This window comes from Pyxicephalus adspersus, chromosome 2 (genome assembly GCF_032062135.1).
Source record: "Pyxicephalus adspersus chromosome 2, UCB_Pads_2.0, whole genome shotgun sequence".
Classification (NCBI taxonomy): Eukaryota; Metazoa; Chordata; class Amphibia; order Anura; family Pyxicephalidae; genus Pyxicephalus; species Pyxicephalus adspersus.
Window position 1 is genome coordinate 41,965,662 of NC_092859.1, and position 23,540 is coordinate 41,989,201.

General features: G+C 37.3%; 1 protein-coding gene across 4 annotated transcripts in view; it reads left to right on the forward strand.

The window, feature by feature from the left end:
* The window catches only part of RNF130 (ring finger protein 130), a 160,703-nt gene that overhangs the window by 113,209 nt on the left and 23,954 nt on the right, over positions 1 to 23,540 (forward strand). For all 4 annotated transcript variants that reach the window (XM_072400578.1, XM_072400577.1, XM_072400579.1 and 1 more), the window contains exons 5-7: positions 2,429 to 2,511; positions 12,759 to 12,855; positions 19,528 to 19,732. In XM_072400578.1, coding sequence (XP_072256679.1) covers positions 2,429 to 2,511; positions 12,759 to 12,855; positions 19,528 to 19,732 — 385 coding nt within the window. The remainder of the gene's footprint in view (positions 1 to 2,428; positions 2,512 to 12,758; positions 12,856 to 19,527; positions 19,733 to 23,540) is intronic.

Consider the following 23,540-nt stretch of genomic DNA (forward strand, 5'->3'; position numbering starts at 1 on the left):
TTTAAAAACTCATACCACTATTTAGCAAAGTTTGAAGTTTCTGAAAATGTGCATATGTGAGCTTATGAAGTTCAGCCTTCAGTCACTATCATTTCATAAAAAGGGATATAGTTTGTTCTTTTCAAATTATCCAACTAGAGCCGCAAACAGATGATAACTAAAAACTTGAAAAATGATGTGTAGGAAAGAGAAAAACTGTTTTACTCTCTGCAAATTGGGATGTGAGTGCACAGCCAGTAATTAAATAGCAGCCATAGTTGGGTCTCCTGTCTTTATGGACTCAGGAGCACTTGTGCCCTCTGCATCCCATGTCATTATGCCCTTATGCTGTTTAAAAATGTCAGGGTAGGTCAGTATTTGTTGTCATGGAACAAAACTGTACTTGCTATCTCTATTTAACCAGATTATCAAGCACAATAATATTCAATCTGATAACCCTTTCATTAGGCATTAAAATAGAAAATATTGGTACCTGCAGGATACTCCTATTTAGTGATGTAGCATTATCATCCTCTATTGCAGGGTTGTCAAACTCTGGCCCCAGGGGCTAAATCAGCCCCCAACGTCATTTTTTGGCCCCCAAAGAAATCCTAAATATGAACTGCAGCTAGCCCGCCACTGCATTGAAAAAGCGCTGCTACTACAATTCCCGGCATCACTCACGTCTATAGACCAACGGGCTCTCTACCTATGCATGGTCCCACATTGGACTGTTTTATAGACGCAAGTAATGCCGGGAATGTTAGTAGCGGCGCTATTTCAATGAAGAGGGAGTTCCAGCCCCGCATTGGCCACATCTGGCATTTCCAGCACTCCCCCTTAGCTGTACTTTTCCTTGCTACTCCAAGGCATGGACTTGAATAGTTGGGTTTTTATAAAAGAAAATTGAAATTATTATTATTAGCCTGTGCAAAAAGGTTACAATTGAAATTTAACTCAGAAGGTTACAAATAGAGAAAGAGGCATAAGATTTTTTTCTAAAAAAAAAGTTTTACAAAAATCTTATTCCTCTTTCTCTATTATAGGCTTGTTCCAAATTGAAAGTGAAGCAAAACCTCCTTGTTTCCGTATGAAAAGGTGCTGAGTGTTGATTGGCAAGCCTGAATTTGCTCTAAATTCTAAAAAAGTTTCTCCGCTCCTTTTTTAATCTTTGGGTAGCTATAGCAGGGCACCCTAGCCACCCATGGCTCCTCACACCTTTGGGGACTAAAGGTAAGTGGGAGGAATGGTTAGAAGACATGCACTCCATTCTTGTGCGATTAAGACAAGCTACAGCAGACATGGACTCATGCCCAATCTAGCCGCTGCAGGGCCTCCATCACTGCAGGTGTGCACAGTATGAGACTGAGGCATATAATAAGACCATGGAAGGTGTGCATGTGAAGTAGAACACAGTCTACTGATTTGCCTACCTACAGCTTTCTATTGCACATTTTCACCTTTCACTGCCCGATAGGCTAGCCCCAATGTGAGTGTGCACTTTGCATGTGAGTGCATCTGTTGCATGCAATTGTGCAAGCAGGGATTGAGGGGATGGGGAAGGGAAGGCCACTTGGGTTAAGTGAAATACCTTTGCAAAATACTTTTAGAAAATAATGTTAAACTTGCATATATACAGTGTATTTGAAGAGGGTTTATGCTGTGATAATCTATGCATCCACCAACAACAGTAAGGCTAGGTTCCTGGAAATCCTAGTATAATGTATAGCATTTGTATGCTCGTTTTCAGTCGTTTGTCAGACAGTTACTTTTTTTAGGCAGGCAATTGTCTACCCCCCCATAATGCAGGGCAAATAAACACCTTTCTACATGGTAATTTGCAGTAACTGCAAAAAATGTGGTGGGGGAGTCCACTAATATGAATTAGGTTAAAATCTACTTATCCTCTTTTTCATTTTTCTATTCTAAAAATTTTAAATATGCCTGTGACCAATTCTATGGTGATAGTCTTCCTGATAGCCTTCCTTCCCTGAGTTGCTCCCAGATTAAGAAGTCAAATAAAACACCAATAGTATGATATCTTCCACTTTTTTACATACCAGTTACTTGATAAAAGTGCTCACATGTCCTTACAAATATAAATTGAGTTCAGTTTAGATGGACAATGGTTTAGGTGATTTTTTTCTTCAAGCAATTGAATTTAAAGTACTTCTAGGGCATTAATGATGAATGTTATATGTGTTATTTGTAGGGTGGCAGCACTGCACGTGTGTTTTGGTAATAATTGTAGTCATTGCCTTTCTTTCAGTCTCATTACCTATAAATAGGTAAATATTAAATAGATAAAGGACATTTTTATACTATACTACCCCCATGCTTGTTTCTTGTCAGCTACACTTGTTGATGAACCTGCAGCATATTTTTATCCCTGTAAGTTTATTTTACTCCTGTATATACTAAGCCACTCGTTCTATTTCTTCTTTTACAGGAAACTGACCCGGATTTTGACCACTGTGCCGTGTGTATTGAAAGCTACAAGCAAAATGACATTGTACGCGTGCTGCCATGCAAGTAAGTACCTTTTGAACTCCATTACTGTGGATGATGATAATCACTGTATCATTGTGGATGATGGTAATGCTCAATGAGTCAGCAACATACTGGGGATGATATACTTTGAGTGATTGACATTGTTTTAGGTATATTACGCTCTTAGTATAATACAATGTTAGGTATATAGAATAGTATGTTTGTCTTATTAGTAAACTCAGTCACATTAGTAGCAAGTATTGCAGCACATAGACATTTTCTCACTAGAATACAGAGCATCTCGTCAGGTTTTTAGAATTGGCATTTCTTGCAGGTCTCCTTATGTCCTTCCCTCTCTGCTTCATATTAATGTTGCCAATCAGAGTTGCATTTGCTCTAGTGCAAACACAACTAACTAGCTCTTTTACCATGTCATGGCACCTCATTGGTTTGTGGGCATGGTGAAGAGTAGATGTTTATACAGAACATGCTTCATTAACCCACTTGTTTTATATCTTTCAACATTGGCTTCCTTTGTGGTCTTCAATATTTGGTCACACAACATCTTTCCAAAATGTTAGTGCTGGGTGAAAGCAGTAAGATTATTTCCAGCATGTTTCATTGGCTCTAGGTAGTGCTCTGGTAAATGTCTTAATGTTAAAGTCTCTCCACTTAGTGTAACCAGCAGATTATATATTATTATTTGCCCACTTCTCCCTTGCTCCAAAAAACCTTTAAAGATAGCTTGACCTCATCCAGCTCTGCATTTGTGGTAAAGGCTGGAGCTGTAGTTATATCTCCATAAGTGATATACTTTAACAGTTTTGCAGTAGCAATAGTAGTTTTTATAGTGAGTGAGGTAACTTACTGGAGTAACTTGATAGCAGTAAAAGCTAACATCAGGTCTACAATGATAAGGTACACTACATGAATTATAAGTTTCAGAGTAATCATTTACTTTGCTAAGTGAACAGTCTAGAATCCTTTAGTAAATGAACAACATTGTTCCTAGTTATCTCTGAGAAACACAGAACCCCTCCTCATTATGTTATTGTGAAAAGCAGATGGGAGGGTGTTCATTAGTCCTAGGGTAATTACATTGTTTGGCCCTGGGTTCAGGTTTTAATAGTATAGAAAGAAGATCCTATTTAAAATACATACAAATACAAACATAACAAAAGAACAGGAACTCCCACAAATATATTTCCTTAATGTTTTTTTGGGTGTTGGGCTTTTGGTCTACTCAGTCAGGGTTTTGACTTTTAATCTTGGCAGTGTAGCAATCCCCTCTAATCACTTATATGGTGACAGTATAGCATAATGCAGGAGAGATGTTCTCACACACCCACCGTGTATCTCCATTCTGTATCTCTCAGAAAGCATGTATTATCATGGTAGTGCTAATCCATTTCTCACAAGCACCAGACTTAGATTCTCCTTAAACAAAACTTAAGGCATGCTTAGCCATCAATTCATAACAGAGAGTGCATATCATTATTTGCTCTGTTATACTTTACTCATACATATATGGTGATTTCTCTGGTGATGTCTAAATTTGTGAAGGACTTAAAGCAGTGGTATAACTAAATTAAACTAATTAAAATGATTAAAATAAACTAATTAAAATGATGATGTTGCTTGTAAAAATGCATGTTTTATATAAATTAATAGTTCTTTTAGCAATTAGTAATTAATAATGCTTTGATTTAACTGTTAATATTTGTAATTTGGCTCATTAGGATAATTGTAAAATAGGGCAAATGACAGCATTTAAGTTAAGAATAACTGTACTTTTTTGAGAATGTACACATATCCTTTTAGACTATGCTTCCCGAGATAAAGGGACATCCCCCTACTCCTATATATATAGTTACTCAAGTCTGATGGCTGGAGACCTCAGCGATCTTCAGATCCTCTGGCTGAAATTTTCTTTGTGCTGGCTCTACCTGGAGCGGTTAATCCTTATAGATTTCAATGCAGTCATCTCCTCATACAAAATATGGTTCTACAAAAGTGTTTGGGGATCAACTGCAAAGGTACATCCTGGGGGGAAAGAGATTTATCCCAAATGATTTTCTTACAAAGAATAACAGCTGTTGTTGGTTACTCCTAATAAAAGGCATCAAACACTTCAAACACTTTTATGCATATGGCCCACTATGTTTGCCATCATTTTCAAGGCCCTGCAGCAAAATTAGCTACAACACAAACTATATTGCCATTCATTTGCTGATTTGATATGACTTTGTAAAGCCTTTTTTTGGAAAGGTCTCGAATGTGGCGTTTACATTTTCAATAGGATATTCTGGAGCAATGGAAACATGTTAATCGTTGTATTTGGAGTGCTAAATGTTGCATTTATTTTTTTTATTTTTTTCATTGTGTCAGTTTTGCTGCAATTTACCTGTATAGAAATTATAAATGTAGCACAGATGGATTGAAAAGGTGTAAACCAACTTGTGAAAATAACCAACTGATCACGCTATAAAGGTAGTCCCTAGGTTACATATGAGATAGGGTCTGTAGGTTTGTTCTTAAGTTGAATTTGTATGTAATGCGCAACAGGTATATTAATTTATTTAATACAATTAGGACAGATGTTTGTCTGCACATATTTTGCAGCGTAGTGTCAGTTACTGTATAAAATCTTCACTGTGAGTTAATCAAAAACAAAGCAAAAAAAAAACTTTATGGAGCCTAGACGTTTATTAACTTTTGGAGCAAGCTGTGCTTTGATATGCAAAAAGAAACAACTGCAGAGTTTGTCTTGGTCATTAAAGAGTTACAAGAGTTTGCAGAACAGCAAAAGATTTCTTCTGCAAGTCATGCAAACTTCCCCCCATCAAACCTCCACACAAGCAGGAAGGGAAGCCCCGTTCGTATCTAGGAGTCGTCTATATGTCGGATGTCCCTAACTCAGGGACTACCTGTATAGGCAGTTGAAATAGTTTGCATATTTCAGCTAAGTTTGGTTTTGTCCCCTTCCACCTAGCTAAGCTCTTTATTGGTTCCTGTTTTAGGATTGTGAAGTTCACAAGGTGGAAGGGAATGGAGCCAAGCTTAACTTTCAGAAGAAAATGTCAAGATTTTAAAGGAGCATCAGCTGACTGTATCTCCTAACCTGCTAATCATTTTAGTTTGCACTGTATCTGTGTATATGTGATGGATAATAGTAAAATGACAGATCCATCTGAAGTAAAGAAGAGTTAGACAATGAGATGCATTGTCAGCATTGCTTTTTATTGTCGTGCTTGAAGCTACACTTAGGTTGATATGAATGATGATATCACATTCCAAATGAATCAGGTAGCTGCATATGCTGATGATCTAGTGATTATAGCTCTAGGTGAGAAATAAAAGACCAAAATGTTTTTAGAGGCAAGGGAGATATAAATAACATAGACTTTGGTAGTAGATGAGAAGAAGACATGGTTTTTAGAAGTGGCTTTCAATAAATTTGGTAATAGATATCAATATGAGATTGTTAAAAACATATACAGGTTGACAATCAAAAATCCGGCCATCGATAATCCGGATCCTTCAGTTTCCCGGCATGAAAATATAAAACCCTTGTTAGGCTGTGCACAGCTGAAGCGGATTCAAGGGTCTGATCAGCTCCTGACTTAGCCCTGCACTGCTCCCAGTCACCAGTGCCTGTTATAGTGTTAGCTAGGCTAATCTGTGCTGGAGAGATTCTGAGTGTTTTTCAGTTGCTGACCTTTGCCTGTTCCTGACAATCTGCTTGAACTCAGCCTGAGCCAACCTTTGACTTTGACCCTGACTCTGCTTGTGCCTTTTTTTTGTACCTTGTTTGGTGGACTGATCTCCTATGTTTGACTTGGGCTTGTTTCTGGATTCCATGGTAATTTCTGTACTGTGTATCTGTGGGCTCCTGGTCAGCTGCCGGCCTATTCCAAGATACAATCTCTTGCGCTCTAAAGCTACGTACACACGTCAGATTTTTATCGCCCGATAATCGGCATCGGCCAATTATCGGGCGAAAATCTGCCGTGTGTACAGTCGGTGTCGTCCATCGTCCGGACGACCGACCTGCCGGATCCACGGACAATGGACGACAGCCGATCGTAATGAAAGTGAAGGGGAGAGCGCGCAGCAGGGTGCCGCTCCGTCGCTCTCCCCCTCCCCTCTCCATAGAGCATGAACGGTGCTGTATGTACAGCACCGTTCATGCATCGTGCACTCCCTTGTCGTTGGAAAGGATCGTGAAAGATCCTTTCCAACGACAAAAATTGGCAGTGTGTACGCAGCTTTAGTCCTGGGGCCATCTGAGTGCTGGGAAACGCAACCAGTCTCCGAAGGCTAAGCGGGGGCTACTATAGGTGAAGACTGCGGCGTTAGATTGGGGGACTGGTATCTGGGGAATACTAGTACTGACCAGGGCCTTACAACAGCAACCCAAAATCAGTCAAATGATTGTTGCTGTGGGGGCTGCTTTTCAGAAATTCTTATATATGGTCATGTAACATAAGCCTTTAGAAATGTCCTAAAAGTGAGCAATGTTTGGGAAGCATGTTCTCTGTTCTAAGGCTAGCACGATTCTAGAAAGATCACAAGAACATTACTGAGACTCTGGTGATACCTGGTATAGGCAAGCTTTCAACTTGAGTTTCTCTGACGGAAGACTGGACAAGCCTAAAGATAAAATAACTCATTACCGGTTAACTTTCCCCTGCTTCCAACACGCTGGAGAAGACAAGCAAGCACATCCTGTGCTTTTCCTGAAGAGAACTTTTTAGATACTAATATTCTTATTATCATATCTTCTATTATTTATGGAACCACAGACCTTGAAAAAAGATGCTGCCAGTGAAGTTCCAGGATAGCTGTACCAACACCCTCTAAAAACTGGTATTATACTTTGTTTATAGGCTTACTCCTCACCCTACGTCTGACAATGTTCCTGTTAAACCAAGTGCAGGGTCATAGATCTCAAATCTAGGCAAACTATTTAACATCCAGCAATATTTGTTGCATGGGATGGTGCAGGATGCATGCACCAGCCCAGCTATAGAGACTTACTAGCCAGTGTGCATTGTCTGTTGCAGAACTGCCAAAACAATGTACAGTGTAAATGCTAAAACTTGAATATTATAGTGGTGACATTGCAATGCTTGGGACATAGACTGGTATTTTTTAAAGTGTATGTAGCCCAAATGTTTTTTAGTTTTAGATTGCATATGGAAGGGTTAAAACCCTTCCAGATTGTATGTTTTGCATCATGTGTTTGTACCATTTGTGTTCTAGAGATGCAACAGAAAGTTGGAGGAAATCTTTAAAAACGATAGGAATTCCTCTTTTGATGTCCATATTAGAAGATTTCTTCCTATATTTTCTTCTGAAAACTATAACATTTTTTGATTTCCCCTAATCTTTTTGATTAGTGACAATGGTCCCCAGTACAAACTAGGGTACTAAGGGTAAATCTCTCCAGTAGTGACTTAGACAACAATACAAATATCAGAAGGTGTAACCCTTGGGGAGCATACCATCTCAATGGTATACCCAATGGCATGTTCAAATGGGAGAGACAGTGGAGTAATAGCAAGTGTCATCAGGAGCAAAGAGCAAGGTCTGCGTTTACTACAGTTTATCTCAGTGGAAGCTTACTTTGGGCTAGGAACTTTCCCCACATGACAATGCTTTGCTACTTTTCTACAAAATGCAGTGGAAGTTCAGTGATTTATATTAAGCACATACTTAGTGGGACAGTTAATGAAAAGGCTGAATACAAGAGGATACATTACTGCAGTGTAAACACACAGAAATGCATCCGGTGTATATTTTAAGTGTCCGTGCTACTGCACATATGCATAGTGTCTTTGGGATTGGCAAAAAAGGCAGCGAAACCTGGCACTTCTATGGTAGTGAAATAAAGTTACAAATACTACACTAGGCTTAAAGTGGACTCAACATTTAATTACAGTGGTGCTTATTTGTCCTATCTTTAAATGTTCTATACAAATATCTGTTACCACCAATAAATTATTTGGCTTATACCTGTCACATGATCTGCTAAAAAGCTACAAATTTAATTGACAGAAAACCTTTGTCATTGGCTTACTACTGGGTGTCTTAAAGTTTTCCTGGATGAATTAAAAGCTTTGAATTTTGCAACAATGTTTCATGCAGGCAATCCTCCAGACACTTAGGGCAATGTGCACATTGTATGTGTTCCCAGGGAAATGAGAAAGAGGTGCATGCTTTTGAGCAAAAAAGAAGGTGTTGCTATAAACCCATTCACCTCCTTCATTACTATGAAACCCTTCCAATGCATCAGCCATCTTTAGGAAATCCAGCATCCAGATGTAATATTTGGAATATGCAACCACTATATCAGGCTAAAAATAGGAGAAACTATAAATCCATATTGCTTTTTGTATTCCTCTTTCACAGTAGGAATTGGAATAGAATTTCCTGTTGTTCCAGCAACAAACAGATGGGCAGGGAGTATATGTGGGAACAAGGCTGCACATCATTGTCAGCCTACTTTGCCCTTGTATGGGTAGAGCACAGATTTACTCCAAATTTGTCCATAATTATCTCAGCTTTTTGCCTTGGTCCAACCTAAGGGAAGCCCCCCCTAGTATGATTTCCATTTGTGGCATGCATCACACACATTTTACAACATAGCATAAACCCTAACTGAATACTCTTCAGCTTCCAAGTCACTTTTTAATGTTTGCTTTTACTGTTTTCATCTCAGTGGTGTTGAGCTACATGCTCTCCAAATTCATGCACTCTGGCAGTGACTGTGGCTTTTCTCAGGGTGGTTTTCATGAGGTTGGACCCTGCCTGTGTAATGCATGTTGAAATGACAATGCAGGAGGACAAACATGGATGTTCCAGTTAGGATTTAGATCTAATTGAACATAATTTTCCTGCTTTTGAACCATAAGGCAGTTGCAGGCTTCAATTCTGGAAATTAAATCAATTAAAAAAAATGTTTATATACAGTGTCATTAAATGTACATGTGGCTCTTTTTTCAAAGCAGAGTTACAGGGCTAAGAGGCATACTCTCTGCAGTAATGATTTTATGTCTGCTGATATTAAATTATCTGCGGATGTTAAAGAACCTGGACAACAGCTCTGCTGACATGGATGTCAGAGATAAATACTGGCAACGGCTTTCTATCATTTGCTCAGCATTCAAATCATACTTCTGGGTAATTACCAGCCTACCCCATGCCTTCCTAATTTCTTTTCCTTCTTTATTTCCAAACTAATCACAGTAATCGGCCTGCGCGTGCTGGGTCCCTCTGCAGGGACTGAAGCTTAGTCCAGTATTACTGGCTGTGTGGACAATGAGCTTTCCCAGTAGAAACATATCTAAGAGCCCAGTGAGCAGCAAGAGGTGGATGGGGATAATATTGGTCCCGGAACATTGTATTGCTTCATGATCTATTATGATATTATAGAAATGTCTGGGATAAAACAATCTGCAGGCCTTCCTATAGCCAAGAGTTTGGCTGAATGATCTGTTTGTTCTATGCAAAAGAAAAGGAAGACTGCAGAGGTATGATTCATCATTTGTTCTGCCTAACAGGAAAGCTGGGGAGATTAAAAAAAGTGAGGATAAGCAAATGTATACCTGCTTGTCTCTATCCAGTCTGTTCCAAAAAGCAAAGAGCAGAGTGTAAAGTGCATTTAAATATGAAAAAAAGGAGACTGTATCCAAAGAACAAAACAAGTAAATTTATTTCAGCTTGCTGGTGGTTGAATTAGTTTTCTTTTCAGGCTTTTTTTTTTTTTTTTTTTTTTTTTTTTCTCCTGATGTTTCTGCCAGTGACACACACTAGTAACAGATCTCACTTGCTATACGGTATCTCTGAAGAAGCAGTGTTGGTACCAAAGCTGATCATTTCAGATTTGGACTATCAAACACTTCCTTCTCTCCTCATCTCCATAACATAAGAGAGAGGTGTTCTGATTTTTGCACTTATTGGGCAGATATAATTTAGGTTTTGAATTTAAAAAACCAAAAGGATTTGGACCATTGGCCCTACAAAGCACTTAGAAACCATAGGCACATAACATTTAAAGAGCCCAATGAAAAGAACAGAAAGGCTTTCTTTATGACACAAGAACTTGTAAACTCACTCGGCAAAGCAAACTGGAGCAAAAGTACACTGAGACGTGCATTGCCAGCTGTACTGTCTTGGTGTGATTCTGTGCTGGTATGAGACAACTCCTATGCATTTGCACAGAAATTATGTCATCTAGACCTGGCAAATGTAGATGGCTGAAGACTCTGGACCCGGAGGAAGGCCCAGTGAAGATGGAAGTCCAAACAACTCATCGCTGGAGATGTGCCTTTTGGCAGGTAAGTCATCAATATTTTACATGCTTGTACAATATGGCTAAAACTTTCAGGGGCCAAAAACCTTGGACGTTTACATTCAGTTTTACTGTAACTAATACAGAATTTTATCAGAAAGTGGATTTCGTGGCTCTGAACCATGTGATGTTGCCACATGGAGGAGGAATGTGAGGCAGAACACAAAAACTTTCCTATTTGATACAGAAATTTAATTTGTGTTTTTGTTTATATTTTAATCTGGCCATTTTGTACTGTTTGAGACCAATTTGATTTATGCTTAATTTAATCTTCAATATGTCACCTCGCAAAATGCTTGTCTGGCTGCTTGTAACAGGAAAAATATATAGCTTACAAAATAAAAACATTTGCACCAGTTTGCCAGGCGCATATCCAAGCTGATTTAGGGTTTCAAAAGCCGTTCTGGTGCTTGTTGAAATAGGGTACTAGTAATGCACAAAGAACTTTCCCATGACCTGCATCCAACAACGCTGTACAAAAAAATAAATAGAATGTCCAGAACCTAACAAAATGGAGAGCACATAGAGATGTTCTTTTCAGATAAACGGTTTCTAAGATTAAACGGGAGGTCTAGTGTTTAATGTTTTTTTAGTTATACATCTAAAAAAAAGTTTAGGGCAAACAACTAACTACACAGTTGAAATACATATACATAGGGAAATTATTGTTTTATTTACCAGTTTATTTATTTAGGTATTTTATTCTTCCAGTCATGTGATATACGGAGTGCTACCAGGATATATAGTCACTTTGCTGTGTCGACTTTTTTTGCTGCATGTAAACAAAAAGATTGGTCAGTTCTTATATATTTCTATATTTAAAGCTGACCTCCTACCTCTGTGTGGTGGTTTCAAAGCACACTTTCTTCTGTTTTGGTGCTTGTTTTGTTTCCTATAGCTTGTCTGTATGTATGTATGACTGTGGTAGAATCATATTATAATGTATTACAGCACATTGCATTCTAAACTCTTTTAAAAGAAAGAACTACTTTAAATGAATATTAAATATATTGTATATTGGGACTTAAAGAATAGAGATGGAATTATAATGTGAATTTCTGCAATTTATGTATTCTGTATGAAGATCAGTAGAGTATTGTGATGCTGGAAGAGTAAAAGGAACCATAAGATCTAAGCATAGGTGATCCATCTGCTGTACACAAAACAGCTATGGGTCAGGGAGCAATAGGGAGGCACCCAAACATAATTAAAAATAACATAAATGTGTCTTTACTGGAGTAAGGAACATACATAAATGTTTCCCAGCCAAAGCTGACCTAACTTTAGGTCTTTCAGGAGAGGGAATTACTATTCTTAAGCCTGGTTATGCAAATCGGATAACATTTTGACTTTCCACCGATGGATTCGATGTTGAAAAATTGAAAAGCACAAATTGACAGTGAAACTGCTGGTGTATACAAGCCCTCAAGCCCCTATTTAATATTTGTTACATGGTTTACATCTCCTAACTGTTGAATTTACAGACATTATGCTCTGCTATCTCTTGTCTTCTGCACTATATAGAGTAACTGCAGTAAAGTTACTAACTCTTACCTAATATATGATTTTTATCTCCTATTTTGTAGCAACCTTTCCCCCAAAAAATTGACCTTGGACTGTGGTAGGGACATTAGATTGTGAGCCCCTTTGAAGGACAGCTAGTGACATGACTATGGACTTTGTAAAGGGCTGGGTAATATGTGGGTGCTATATAAATACTGCATAATAATAATAGCAACCTTCAAAGGGGTTTAAGTAATGGTTCTCATTCTCTCTCTTTTTCTGAAACAAAAAACATGTATCATTAATGATAGATCTTTGGGAGCTTCAATGTTCTTAAAATAGATGTTAACTTCTCTTGGGTTGGATACCCTTGACCTAAAACACAAAGCAGCAGGGATTACATTTCATCTGGTTGTATGTTCTCTTGCAGGCATGTTTTCCACAAGGTGTGTGTGGATCCTTGGCTCAGCGAGCACTGCACCTGCCCAATGTGCAAGTTAAATATTTTAAAAGCTCTGGGAATAGCGGTAAGTTATGGACCTTTATGTCTTATGGGTGTATGTGTTTTTTAAGTGCATATATTGTCGTTTTGGAAAGTAGATATTGATACTGTTTTAAATATCTAAATTTAGTGTAAGAGTGTCTTTAATCCATAGAAAAAATCACTTTAGGGAAAGGATCATACATCAGTCTGAGATTTCACTGTATCAGAATAATTATGCATACAATACCAAGCACTTTTGACACTCAGAAGCTGCAAAGGTTATCTCCCTGAACTACACAGGCTGTTTTTTCAAAAAAGATTTCTAAATCTTTACCTGTGCAGAAATGCTATATTACTTAAACTGTAGTTATTTAGCCTGTGTTGTAAATCACATACCCCTACCTAAACCATGCCATCTAAATATAAAATTACGGAACATTAACAACATGAACATAAAATTATATGGTGTTGTCACCATCTAACAACTGTATTTTTATCTGCAGATTTAGGATTTTCAGAAGGAGATAAAGTACGAGAATATATCAAGGATAAAATAAAAAGTCCTACATGTAAATAGTGAAATGAGTGAACTTTTATGTGTGTTCCTAAAAGGCATACTAAAGTGCAGAAATAGAAAATCCTCATACAGAGTTACATTTGGGAGATGTGTTAAAAATGAACCTGTCTTTTACCTTTTAACTTTTTCATTTAAGCAAGCTACTGCAAAACCCACGCCTCATTTGACCTTGCACATTTTCTTGTTAGCAGCATAGGCCGGTAAGTGCTGATCTAACTAATGAAGCTTGAGATGAGGAACAATAGGTGAATGTAGTGGCTGGGACTGGCAGAATCCGGCAGAATCAAACATTAGTGCTGGTCTAGCAACAAAGGCCTTTCACTGTTTTTGAAGTACGCCTGAGACCTGTTGAGGCTTAGTGCTTAAGCAGAGAATTATAAAGCACTTCTTCATAGGATGTCAGTAATAGGACACGTTGTTTCAAGCTAAGATTAATTGTCATCAACAAGTGCCCTGAAGGATTCCAATTTTTTCTTTGTGTATGCACAAAAAAAGAGGATGAGCTGCTGCATACATTTGTAGCTATTAGTGGTGAGTTTGCTGCTTGAATGGCAAAGCCGGAGAACTTTAAAGGAAAACCCACTTTGCATGAGATATTTACCTCCTCCACTGCCCTGGTTGCTTGCTGGAGCTTGGGAGAGGAATGGACATCTCCCTTTCCTTCCTTGATGCAGTGCTTATCCTGCTTATCCTGCTCATCTTTTTTGCCAAAGACAGTAGCATGTTACACTGACATTTTATTGTGAGGAAGCAGTGTAGTGACCGCCAAAGTAAAGCGGCACTACTCATTGATAGTTTGAATAATAGTAATAGTAACCTTCATGTTTATGTTGACCGCATATATAATTTGGGCATTTACACTGCACAGATGTGGAAATGTACACTTACCAAATATGACATGTAATAAGTGCATTACACTGATTAGTACTGTCACAAGTTATTTTTACTGACCACCAAAATAATTAGGGCAATGGCCACCAATGTAATGGGGTCATTTTCCTGGACCACCAAATTAATTGGAGCATTTACACATTGACTGTGAATCTAACAGCGGCGTTTAACTTGTTCATTAGTATAGCCAGACCATTTACTGTTACCATTATTATAATGATTGGTTCACCCTGCTTTACATTACATATTGTGGGCTGCTGTAGTTTTACTGCTGACTAGTATATAATAGTACATGCTATGATACTATATTAGATATTGTATGCTTTGTGCCATGTGGACATTGTGCATCATGCTACAAGAGATAAACCACAGGGCACACACAAAGATACATCATTTACAGGAATAAAAACACTTAAAGATGAACTGTGGGACAGGCAATTATTGCCATAGGTTATATGTATTCCCACCTCTCCTGCTCATTTTAAACCTAGTCTCTGTGCAGGAGCTTCCTGTATTAAAACCAAGTTACTGCCGCTCTCATATTGTGCAGGACGTCTGGTTTTATCCCTCATCTGTAGTTTTCTAATGGCAGGCTGTAGTAGATGGGCCCTCCCACATTTATGCTTTGTGAACAAACTGATTGAAGCAGGGATGTTGCTGATACTTTAATAAAGTAGTAACTGAGTTTGCAAATGCATTTGGTACAAGCAGAATGTATACAAAAATTTCATTCTTTGTACCTGAAGTTCAGTTTTACCTTTTCTACTGCCTAAGGGCTGATTTTGAAATGGGGAAGGTGCTATCAAACCATGTCTTTTGTATTTAAATGTGTTCTGCTACTAAAGTTCATGCATGCATATATTGTTTGACATGATGTGCCTGCAATTTGATCACAAGCTCATTTCCCCTAGTCTAAAGAAAGACAGTATATAAGAAAAAAAGTCATTGCAGCCTTAGAATTGTGATCCATACTGAAGTACAAAAATAAAAAGAAATCCTGCTGATCTGCATTTTATGTGTTCTTCAAACGCTAGAAAACAACACCTGTCTACACAAGGCCTAAATCACCCTAACATCAAAATCGGCCATGTCAAAGCATCAGTAAAATCTGTAACATCTCTCTTCCTAGTTTTTGTTTTTTAATTGGACAAACAGTTGGACGGATGGACATGAGGAATATTAAAGTTATTTTGGAGAGACATATTATTATTATTAATAATAATAAACAGGATTTATATAGCGCCAACATATTACGCAGCGCTGTACATTAAATAGGGACATTTGCATATATATTAAAGTTTTATATTTCTGATCACAGTTTAAACACTAAATATTTTAGCCTTTGTAGTAATTCAGAAGCTGAAAAAATGTGACTGTGCCAGAGTGAGCTGATCTCAATCAACCTTCTGAATATGAATTTCGCTGTCTTTTCTGACAGTGACCTTGGGCATGTTTCCTTACAGCATGTGCCTCAGGCAATGCTCTTCTCCAGAGATCAGCATTTCCAAAATAATACAATTGCTATGCTCAAAGCTTTGCTGTTTCTTATACAATGCATTGTCATTTCCTAGATTAGAATTCACCACGGTTTAACCTCATTTTATAGTATTTCCATTTTATATAAATGCAACTGATAGGTGGTAATGTAATCCCATGAAAGCCTTTAACAGGGACTAAAGAATATAAATGTGAACTATATTAGTGCTGCTCTGTGGTCACCCATGTGGATACACAAGATTTTTAGAATTTTTTTTCACATGTTTTTTACAAAGCATTTCTACATACAAAGATCTTGCCCCTTTTACAACTTTGTGCTGATGGGTGGTACAATATTGTGCTGTGTATGTCACTTTATATTGACAATTACTTAGTCTCACCCAATGTGTACACATGGTCAAAACAAAAATAACAGTCTCTCAGCCTAATAAAGAACACATGCATTGCGTTGCACTAGAATGGGAACAAATTAAGAATGGAAAAAATTTCTTAGGAATTCTAGGCATGTTCAGGGCCCAATAAAATAAAAATTTGTGTAATTACACAAAAAGCATGTGAACATACTAAGAGTATAAAGAGTATAGAGAGTATAAAGATGTGAATTTGCTTTGACTTTACTTGAATCACGCTTTTTGTGAGTCATTAAAGCTGGGGGTTCACACATATCTGTACTTGTCAGTGCATTACATTAAGAAGGCCTATTTATTTTGAATTGCACACCAACACACCCCAGTATTATCAAAACCATTACTTTGCACAACATATGGTAGCGCATGGTAATGTTGCCTTAGTACACTGGGTTGCCTTTTAAAATGTATGGCTTTGCGACACATCAATATACGATAGAAAGAATGCATTGCCACACAACACAATACTAGTGGGAACACTGTTTCAGGAGAGTGTTAGCAGTGGAAACCTACATATCCCCTACAGTAAAGATTTCCTTTAAAAATTATATAGTAAACCTCACCTATTTTTATATGTTCAAAGTTTGTGTAAACACACACTGCATGTGTATGTTTTTACCATATTATGGAAAATTGTAAGTTTTGGGGGGTTTGTATTAGTAAATTTTGTAAGTTTTTGGGTTTTTTTTTTCCTTAGCCCTGTCCGACATTATATACTTTTTTTTCTCTCACTTCTCTGTTAAACCATCTGGATTGAATGGGGGTATTCCACTCCGTAGTTTTCTCTGTAAACTACATGTCAACAAAACCTAACCTAACCTGGTTAGTACTAACAAGGACTGTAGATTTTAAATAGGTTAGCATTCTAAATAAAAGCCTGATTCATGCTGGTAATGGTTGACATGGGTGGCCAACTGGGTGTTGTGTCCACTTCCCAGCCAAGCTTGGATCATAGCAAATATTTTTAAAAGTGGAATCTATTTCTTTTCTTTGTACACACCATATTTGGGGGAAGAAGTTGGGACTGGATGACCTGGTGTCAAATACTGTGACTGGGTTAGGAAACTTTCTGTGTTTTTGGCAAGATAAAAGTGCAGTGGAAATTCACCGTGCAAAAAGCACCATCTTCATATAGCTGTAAATTGCTAAACACCAATTATTCTCCCATGTTGGCAGGTATAAAATTCCTTTCTGCTGCATGCTCAACAAAGAAAATACCTAATTAGTAGATTAAAAATAGTCTGAGGTACCATAAAGGGGTTGAGAAAGGAACTTTGTCCTGGGCAAACCACAAGTTTGATTATAGGGAAAAGAAGTCAGAGGTCAAAAGATTTATACTTACCTTTCAGGTAATTTTTATCTTATTTCCCCACCATAGTGCTTCCTGCCAATGGTAGGTGTTCACCCTTTTCAGGTGGGTCATTTACCTGCTCCCATTGCCCACTAGCTCATCCCATAATGAGGTGTGAGCCAGTTGAGGAAATGCAGCATATGACAGGGGTAACAGTTATTCATACACATCAGTATCATTTCAAGACATGGACCATCAGAAGAAAAGTTTAGATGATCTTATTTACAGGGTTGCCCTGTAGCTTGTGTAGTAATTTATTGTTATTGTATTTTAAGGAATAACATATTCTTCAATAAAGTAAAAATGAGAATTTAGATGGAAGCCTATGACTTACTCTCTGCTTACATTAATATAAACATGTAACACCATTAGTGAACTTGACCACTTGTATCATTTAATTATGATCAGATAAAATAATGCTGTATGTTTTATTTATGAATCTGCTGTATGTTTTAATTCTGTGGGAGCTTCAGCTTTTTCTTGTGTATTAAAGTAAGATTCTACGATTCGCTTATATTAATTTCTCTGTCTTTCCATAGGACTAGTCAGTGGCCTGCTAAAAGCCATTCTATTTCTAGAGTGCCTTGGATGAGCTTTGCAGAGGATAAGAGTATTTAAACTATCTCACACACATCAAAGCTGGGGAAGGCAGCGGGAATGTATGAGTTCCTCGCTGAGGTATTACATGGGGCAATAAAGAGAATACAGCCTAGAAAGATAGGAAGCAGATAAAATAAGGTTGTCTGTTTTTACCAGGCAATACTGAAATAAGGAAATACATATCTCCAGGGTATAATATTTAGGTGATAAACTAAAGATAACCATAGATTTGACATGACCATCATTTTATAGCTGTAGTTATGCTGTGATATTTTTATTATCATTTCTTTTTGCTTTCTTATTTATGGTTCTCTTGTCAATGTAACATGTTTTTTTGGCATGTAAGCTATTGTGAACATATGAACTTGGAAAAATAGCTGCACAAATTTTAATTTAAAGCCTAACTTTCATAATTGAACAGTTGTATAGGGTCATCTTTTGTGGTGAAAAAAAAACTGGCCTGTGGAGTTGGAATTACTACATATTTTGCCAATTCCAACTCCAGGTACACAAAAATTGCTTTTGACTCCCAAACCACAGCCCTGGTTAAATTACCTACTCTAAACTTCCTGATCAGTAAACCCTCACTATTTTATACATTTTACAATTTTAAAAAAATACACTTTATTTTCTGCCCCCAGGGTACAGTGCCATTTAAACAACCCTCATGAGAAAAGCAGTATAGGCAGGGGAGCCAGAAAGACCATTGTTATGCTATGCCCCACCTAGAATATACCCAAATTTGAGAATAATATGGTCTTGGATGTTTATGTCAGACACACACACAAAAGCATTACATAAATAACTGTAATCCTAGCAAAACAATCATCTTACATCTTTATAACTACTTCGGTGTGATCCCAGGTGACACTTGACTGCATGTATTCATTCCAAATTACACTTCCTTTCATTTGAAATTTAATGGTGGTCAGATTAGAAGGCAGAGGCACTGTTTGACTAAGATTTATTCATAGTTTCTTCCCAAGAATAGATAAAAAAAAAACAGCTGCTATTTGACATGGCTCTAAAATACTTCTAACCTGGTTGGTGTTTTGATCCATTCTGATTTGAAGAATGAGTATTTTTCGTCCCAGAATGAGTATGCAGAGCTAGGTGTTTGGCATGTTGTGGTACAACTTATCACAAAGAATTCTGCTTACTTGGTATGTGGCTGAAACTGACCCAAAGATCAGCTTTTAATTCAGAGGCTTAGCACTCTTTACAATGAGCTCAGCAATAGCATCTCATAAAATCTCTCAGTATCAGTCCTCTTTAAGAGCTATTCTCTCAATGCAAATTTGAGCCAAATGTTTTGTTTTGTCTGGTAAGTGCACTTTTAAATAGGCACATAAATATGTATAATGTAACCTATTTCTTTAATTTTTTTTTCAGACTAGAGTGCCATGCAGTGAGAATGTAGCATTCGATGTAGAGCGACTCACCAGGAGTCAGCCGAGCAGTCGAGGATCTGCACCAAGTGACCCAGTGGATGAAGGATCACTGATTTTGGAATCCCTGCGCTCTTCAGCAATATCTCAGCTCCCACACGAAGGAGAGATGACACCAAGAACAGGAGAAATCAACATAGCTGTGACAAGTAAGTTGAAATGAAAGCATACAAATGTTTTATCCCTTTGTTTTATCCTATTATTCTTTTTTCAATATAGTCTTTGCAAATGTCTTATTGACCTAAAATGTGTTACTTACAGCCTCATTCATAAACTGCATCTTTTTTATATTAAACTTTTATTTTTCTAGCCCAAGAGTGAACCTCTGTTAGGATTTTTTACTGCATGACAGGAAGTGAGAATAGATATCTTTTATGAAGCCCCAGGTAGTAATAAAAACATAGCTCCGGTTCTAATTGTTCGATACTTTATGAAAAAGAAGGAAGACCTTGTACTTGATTGTTTGAGTAAAGGAAGTCTGAAAACGTTTAACATACTGTATATGTATGCAATTCTGATCCAGCGATATGGTGCACCACAGGATAGACAGGAGCTCCCAATCATTTGTAAACATGAGATGACTTTTAATTGATATTTACCAACACGTACAATCTGTTCTGATTGATTACCCAAAAATTGTTCAGATACAATAGGTTGGCCGTTGAATTCACTTCAAATTTACTTTAGATCCATTCATTGTATGAAAAAGGAATGAAAAATTCTCCCATGTACACTGAATGATAGGATTTTTTAGCTGTAGTAATTAGCCTTAATTGTAATTCTGTCCTGTGCATGGCTGCATCAAGAAACATATTTAGTTGCTTCCTAATGACTGAGCTCCATTGTCTGTAGGTACATTTTATTATGACTTTATTGTAACTAGGAAATGTGGAACTTTACATTTAGATGCCAGCAAATAATTGTAATCTGGTTGGCAGACTAAAGGCTGTATGTTAGGGTAAAAAAAAAGTATGCAGTACATCTCTGCAATACATGTGCATTGCCCCATGTTTTGTCTCTTTGAAGTTCTGGAATTTGCATAGAAAAAAAATCTAAAAAAATGAGCAGGTTGAAAAGAAAACAAATTAAGCTACTAGACCTCTGAATTGATTGATGATGTGTGTCATCAGGGTGGAGCCAAAGGAAACCACTGTGAATTATTTTGCTTAATGCAGAGTTGGCTGATGGATACTTTCCCTAACGAAGGGGATGGTGGAATAGCTCAAAGCACGACCAAGGACTTCCACACCTACATGAGCAGCACCACAATTTTCGCTGTGGTTCAAGTATCTTAGCACACTTACTCATTACCGTCTCAATATAGAACATACATTACAACTGTTTGCGCACATCAAACCTTTGTATTTATTAGTAAATCATAGGTTAAAGAAGATATGTAGCAAAGCTGTATCAAAAACTGTGTATTACTTTTTATGCGAAAATGCAGCTCCACACATTAGTGAGGTTAGCTTAGATATAAAGGATAGGGGGAAGAATTCTGAATTCTGATTTTGGAAAATCACTGACTTAATGAAAGCCAACATCAGTTTATCCTCTAGGAGAGGCAACTTTCTGTAACTGGCAACTATCTTTTAAACAATCATCAAGGAAGAGAAAAGGAGAGCAGCAATAAGGTATTACCTCTGCAACTTTGTGTAGGAAATAGGTTGCTACTCCCAAGATTGAAGAGAAATGTATTCAATTTGACCTGTTGTCCTCAAACTAAAGAATACAGCAAATCTTTTGGTGGAATCCGCGTGCTGATGTGAACCTGCAGTTATACACTGATATTTTGACTGAAAAATTGCATTTGTGGATCCATGAACCAAGATACCAATGCAATTGCATTTTATGTCAAGAGGTCTGGATCTGCGGTGCTTCATACTGGCTTCTCCCTGGAATATTTGATGCAAGCCCTTTATAGCATGACATACTTTCAACAGTAGAAATTCACAAGAAGAAATATTAATCTCAAAATTGTGACTGATTACTATAATGTTGCATTAGGTTAACTTCATCAATGCTGTTCTATACTGAGTAGGCTCACATACTTCCGGTAATAACTAATCCGTATTTTGACTTATCTGAATTCTTGTGCTGCACTCTTCTGCACATTATTTCTTGATGGTGCCAGCATTGATTTTGACTCTGCGTCCTCAGACTTGGCATCCTTGGCATGTGCTTCTTCTACACCATTTCTTGTGATAATATAAGTTTCTCTCGTTATCTCCAAAGATACCAAAGACAATACCTGTCTGTCTGTTCTTATGTTTAGCTAAAAATGAATTGTTAGATTGTTAAATGTTTACTTAAGTGTATGACTCAAATGGTATTGTGAATTATTAATGGATATTAGAATATTTACTAGTATGTGTTTACAGGCTTTTAACACTAGTTTTTTTCCCATTTGTGACTTTAAATTATAAGCAGAATAATCATCTATCCTTTCAAAAGTTTATTAAATGACAATCTTTATTTCTGTGTCTTTAAAGTCTTTAATTATGTGTGTTACATGTGTGTGTACTGTAAACTTCTGAAAGAGAATGGTAAATTCCTGTGCTGTTATTTCACAGTTAAGGGTATTGTGATAACCTAAAGAAGATCTTTACCTCCCAGTATGCATTTTGAGGATTTGAAATTTAGTTTGACAATAATTTAAAGAACTCCTATACCAAAAAGAAGGTAGTAGGCTATGATTTCTGGCCCTATCAGCTTCCTTTTTGTCATGCAAAAGCTGTAATAATGTCTGATAAGCTGGTCTAAATCACCAGCTGCCAACACAAACTGTTTTCATGTGTGTTTGCCAGGTAACAATTGGGGAAATAAACGATCTTTAGCAGGAGTGTTTAATTACAACCCATCACATCATGCAACATGGCTATTCAGAGACCAACCTTCCATTTATGTTAAATAAAATTTTAAGTGCTGTTAGGTGGGATTGCTAGTCAATGGTGTGTGAGCTCTCAGAAAATCAGTAACATATTCAACTTTAGAATATGACAAGCTGCCTGACAAATTCTCATGGCATAGACGTACATGATGAAGACTTAGACTGATCGTAGGTTGTAGTTGAGATTGCCAGTGGATATTTGATGTGCAATTCATTTAATATCTCATGAAGGCTTAGCAACCTGCTTATTCCTTGCCTTTTATGCTTAGGTTATAGTATGTGCCTAATACCTAAAGCACTTTTACAAATAAAGCATTTTAATTCTTTGAGTTCACAGTGGATATCCCGACATGACTAATGACTGGTGTTTCCTCTGTTGTTGATTTTTGAGGTTGAAAGCAGTGTTACATTGTAATGGCAGTAATCAGTACCAATCCTTTGCTAACTTTCCCTCATCAGTGTGAATGGATTGCAGTGTACCAAGTGACATGGATAAATTACCTTACAGCTGTTGCAGTGGCCTGGAATAATGTATTAAGTGTGTAATAAGGCTTGTAGTGGGCTTGGCTTTGTACCACTCTATAATGACTGATTATAGCACATTTAACACTAGACAAATATTAGCAGGAAATATTTTTATCCTGAGCTAAAGTTATTTTTTATATTAATATTCCAAAAAGATATACAGTAGCTTGTCAACACAGCATCTGTTTTGCTATGGTATGGCATTCCTTTTTTGTTTACCAGACCAACCAAGGTCTTACATTGCTGCAATGTACTTTTCTACATTTTCTTTACTTTACCTGTGCTTTCCACATTCTGCTTATATGGATTTTTGATGTTCAGTCCAACAGTATATATCAGATTTGTTCATTTTGTGTATTTTCCCTGCATGCAATCAGACAGGCAATTTAAGCAGAGCAACATGTCTTATGCTGCTAATCTAAAAAAAAACTTTAGCAGCATAAGCGCATCACTTCGTCTCACACACCAGAAATAAAAGTGCACTTTTTAGAGCTTTATAATAGCTTGTAATGGTGGATCAAGGCTCCAGTGAACAAGAACTG